The sequence below is a fragment of the Grampus griseus genome, assembly GCF_964374135.1.
Source record: "Grampus griseus genome assembly, chromosome: 14".
In the NCBI taxonomy this organism is placed as follows: domain Eukaryota; kingdom Metazoa; phylum Chordata; class Mammalia; order Artiodactyla; family Delphinidae; genus Grampus; species Grampus griseus.
Window position 1 is genome coordinate 1,114,416 of NC_139008.1, and position 4,512 is coordinate 1,118,927.

The window sequence follows — 4,512 nt, forward strand, 5'->3', positions numbered from 1 at the left end:
GGGGCAGGGGACCGGTGGGGAGGAAAGGGCCTGCACAGGCCAACAGACGCTGGGAGGTGTGATGGCGATGAACTCCAAGTACGCCCCTTGGGATTGTAGATCTCACGTCACAAGATGGACCACGCAGGGACACCAGCATCCCCTGCAAGGCTTCCTCCTGAGGCGAGGGAGACCCAGGCAAACCGCAGGCTGCTCCCTCCTCCAGCCATTTCCCTTTGGGCCCAGAGAGGCCCTGTGCTTTGCTGGGTGTCACACAGCGACTCTGGGCCGAGCCCCGGTTGGGCTCTGCTGTGGCCCCACAGGAACTCTCCCAGCCCCTTCTGAGCTCTCCCCTCCCTTTAACTAACTTGGAAAGACTCTGCCCCAGGAGCCAGATCAAAGCTGTTCTTCGTGAAGTTTCCAAAGGGGGGGAAATCCATTTCACATCATTATTTTTTTCTCCTAATTTAAACCACCTCAGTGCAGGCTAGTGGCAAACGTCAATATCAGTGAAATACACTCAGCTGGCTGCCCGCCAGGCCACAGGGCAGTCACAGAGGCCGCTGCAACTCCAAAGAGTAACCGGCAGACACACGCCCTTGTCTGTCCTGCGGGAGAAATACGAGGGGCAGAGGGTGAGTCCCGCACTGGCCGGGGGAGGGGGGGCGCGTCCAGGCGCAGCGGGAGCCCGCGGCGCGTGAGCCCCACAGGCACCGGCTTCATCCCGGACGGCTGCCCTGTACCGTGACCGTCGCAGCCTCGGCACGCGTGCCGGCACGGGGGTGGGGAGGCCTGCCCTGGAGACGCGCGGGGTCTGGTGGGGGCAGAGATCAGAGATGGGAGGGGTCAGGGCTGCCCAGGTGTGCTCATCGGAGCCAGATGGAAAGCTACAGACAGCGTCCAGCCGGCTCATTCGGGGAAGCGGAGGCCCGGAAGGGGCACGAGGTACCCGGGTCACACTGCCCGAGAACGCGGACCCAGGACCTCGCCGTCCTGGCTCCTCGCTTGAGAGGGGTCTGGAAGGCTCCTGCGCAGCCAGCCGAGGACCCTTGGGAGGGGCTGAGTGCCCTCCTGGGTGGCCGCAGTGCCACCCCAGGCCTTCAGAGGGCAGCGCAGAGCATCTGTCACACGGCCCCTCCCCCACCATCGCCGGTCAGCCAAGCACCTTAGCCTTGTCCCCGGGCCTCGGTTTGCTCATCTGACACATGGGGTCACTGGTGAGGGGGCGGAAGTGGGGCTCGGGCTCAGCCCATGCTTCCCGCTTCAGGGCACAGAGGTCAGCCTGCGGTCCGGCACTGAGCCCCCTTGCGTTTCCTCCCTCACTGCCCGGGGCAGCTCGGCGGGGCTGGGCCCAGGGCCGCACTTGACCGCCCTCTCCCCTCTTGTCTTGCAGCAGGACCGGCTGGAGCTGGAGGACGCCCGGGCCCATGGGGAAGGAGGCCCCGGTTCCGGCAGGACGCCGGCGGATGGCGAGAGGCGGCTGGCCGTGAGGGAGGCGCTCCCCCCGCCCCCAGCACTCGGGCCGCCCGGCCATGCGGCTCGGCCCGGTGCGCCCCTGAGAGCGCGGGCGCCCTCCCCTCCCGCCACCCCGTGCCCCCGGGCAGGCCGAGCGGGCGCTCCCGCGGGGCTGGTCCCGATGGCCGGGTGCCGGCAGGCTGCGCCGTGGGCCTGGGCGTGCGTGGCGGCGGCCGCCCTGCTGCTCGCGGGCGGGCTGGTGCGCGGCGACTGCTGGCTGATCGAGGGCGACAAGGGCTTCGTGTGGCTGGCCATCTGCAGCCAGAACCAGCCGCCCTACGAGGCCATCCCGCAGCAGATAAACAGCACCGTCGTGGACCTGCGGCTGAACGAGAACCGCATCCGCAGCGTGCAGCACGCCGCGCTGAGCCGGTTCGGCAACCTCACGTATCTCAACCTCACCAAGAACGAGATCGGCTACATCGAGGACGGCGCCTTCGCGGGCCAGCTCAACCTGCAGGTGCTGCAGCTGGGCTACAACCGGCTGCGCAACCTGACGGAGGGCGTGCTGCGCGGCCTGAGCAAGCTGGAGTACCTGTACCTGCAGGCCAACCTCATCGAGGTGGTGGCGCCCGGCGCCTTCTGGGAGTGCCCCAACATCGTCAACGTCGACCTGTCCATGAACCGCATCCAGCGGCTGCACAGCGCCACCTTCGCGGGCCTGGCCAAGCTGTCCGTGTGCGAGCTCTACAGCAACCCCTTCTACTGCTCCTGCGAGCTGCTGGGCTTCCTGCGCTGGCTGGCGGCCTTCACCAACGCCACGCAGACCTACGACCGCGTGCAGTGCGAGTCGCCGCCGCTCTACGCGGGCTACTCCCTCCTGGGCCAGGGCCGCCACGGCCAGCGCAGCGTCCTCAGCAAGCTGCAGTCCGTGTGCACCGACGCCTCCTACGCGGCCGAGACCCGCCCGGCGCCCGGCCGCTCGCCGCCGCCGCCCCCCGCGCCGCCCGCGGAGCCCAGCGAGGGCCCCTGCGCCGAGGATGAGTGCTTCTCCGGCGACGGCACCACGCCGCTGGTGGCCCTGCCCACGCTGGCCCCGCAGGCCGAGGCCCGCCCGCTCATGAAGGTCACGCAGCTGACGCAGAACTCGGCCACCATCACGGTCCAGCTGCCCAGCCCGTTCAACCGCATGTACACGCTGGAGCACTTCAACAACAGCAGGTCGTCCACCGTGTCCAGGCTGACCCGGGCCCAGGAGGAGATCCGCCTGACCAACCTCTACGCGCTCACCAACTACACCTACTGCGTGGTCTCCACCAGCTCGGGGCTGCATCACAACCACACCTGCCTCACCATCTGCCTGCCCAAGCCGCCCAGCCCGCCGGGCCCCGTGCCCGGCTCCTCCACGGCCACGCGCTACATCATGACCGTCCTGGGCTGCCTCTTCGGCATGGTGCTGGTGCTCGGCGCCGTCTACTACTGCCTGCGGCGGCGGCGGCGCCGGGAGGAGCAGCAGCAGAAGGCCGCCGCGGCGGCCGCGGCCGGCAGCCTCCAGAAGACGGTCATCGAGCTCAAGTACGGGCCCGAGATGGAGGCGCCCGGCCTGGCCCCGCTGTCCCAGGGCCCGCTGCTGGGCCCCGAGGCCGTGACCTGCGTGCCGTACCTGCCGGCGGCCGCCGGCGAGCTGGAGCAGTACAAGCTGGCGGAGGGCGGCGAGACGCCCAAGGCCAGCAAGGGCAGCTACCTGGAGGTGCGTTCAGGGGGGCAGGCGGAGCGCAGGGACGGGGGGCCGGGCCCCGACAGCCGCAGCTCGGTGGCCGAGATCTCCACCATCGCCAAGGAGGTGGACAAGGTCAACCAGATCATCAACAACTGCATCGACGCCCTCAAGTCCGAGTCCACCTCCTTCCAGGGCGGCAAGGCGGGGGCCGCGGCCGAGCCGCAGCTGGTGCTGCTGCCCGAGCCGCTGGCCGGCAAGCACGGCTTCCTGGCGCCCGCCTACAAGGACGCCTTCAGCCACAGCCTGCAGCGGCATCACAGCGCGGAGGCCGCCCCCGGGGCCCCGCGCGCCAGCACCTCGTCCAGCGGCTCCGCGCGCAGCCCGCGGCCCTACCGCGCCGAGGCCGCCGGGGCGCACAAGGCCGCGGCCGCCGAGGCCAAGTACATCGAGAAGAGCTCGCCCGCGGCCGACGCCATCCTCACTGTGACCCCCGCGGCCGCCGTGCTGCGGGCCGAGGCTGAGAAGAGCCGCCAGTACGGTGAGCACCGGCACTCGTACCCCGGCTCCCACCCCGCCGAGACGCCCCTGCCCCACGAGGGCCCCGGCGGCCGCAAGGCGTCCATCCTGGAGCCGCTGACCCGGCCGCGGCCCCGCGACCTGGCCTACTCGCAGCTGTCCCCGCAGTACCATAACCTGAGCTACTCCTCCAGCCCCGAATACACCTGCAGGGCCTCCCAGAGCATCTGGGAGCGCTTCAGACTGAGCCGCCGGCGGCACAAGGACAACGGGGAGTTCGTGGCGGCCGGCCACGCCCTGCGCAAGAAGGTCCAGTTCGCCCAAGATGAGGACCTGCACGACATCCTGGACTACTGGAAGGGCGTGTCCGCACAGCACAAGTCCTGAGCCCCCCCCCCCCCCCGCCAGGCGCCCGGTGCCCGCGCCCTCCCCGAAACTCGTGATGCCCACTGGACCAAAAAGGACACAAGAGCCACTGCAGCTGTTTGTAACCCAGAGACCCACGGGACACACCCACACACACACGCTAGCAGCTGTTAAAGCCCTGGGCTTTGCAGAGGAAGTGGGGAGGGGGCGCTGACTGACAGTATGAACGGGAGGTGAACCGTGGCCGAGCACGTGTACCTGCCCTGAGTCATTCTCACCGGTGTGAGCGGGCCCGTACACACACACACACACACACCACCATACAGACACACCACACACACCCCCCCCAAACAAACACACACCCACACACACCACCACCACCACACAGACACACCACACGCACACACACCACACAGACACACCCCACGCACACACCCCACACACAGACACACACACAAGGGACTTCGAAAAACTGT

The 4,512-nt window shown here is 68.9% G+C and overlaps 1 protein-coding gene across 1 annotated transcript; it reads left to right on the forward strand.

The window, feature by feature from the left end:
• Nucleotides 1–1,615: 1,615 nt before the first annotated feature.
• Nucleotides 1,616–4,057, forward strand: ELFN1 (extracellular leucine rich repeat and fibronectin type III domain containing 1; the record flags this gene model as incomplete). The annotated part of the gene is made up of 1 exon (XM_082671402.1): nt 1,616–4,057. The coding sequence occupies one exon, from the start codon at nt 1,616–1,618 to the stop codon at nt 4,055–4,057; it is 2,442 nt and encodes an 813-aa protein (XP_082527528.1).
• Between the last annotated feature and the right edge of the window lie 455 nt (nt 4,058–4,512).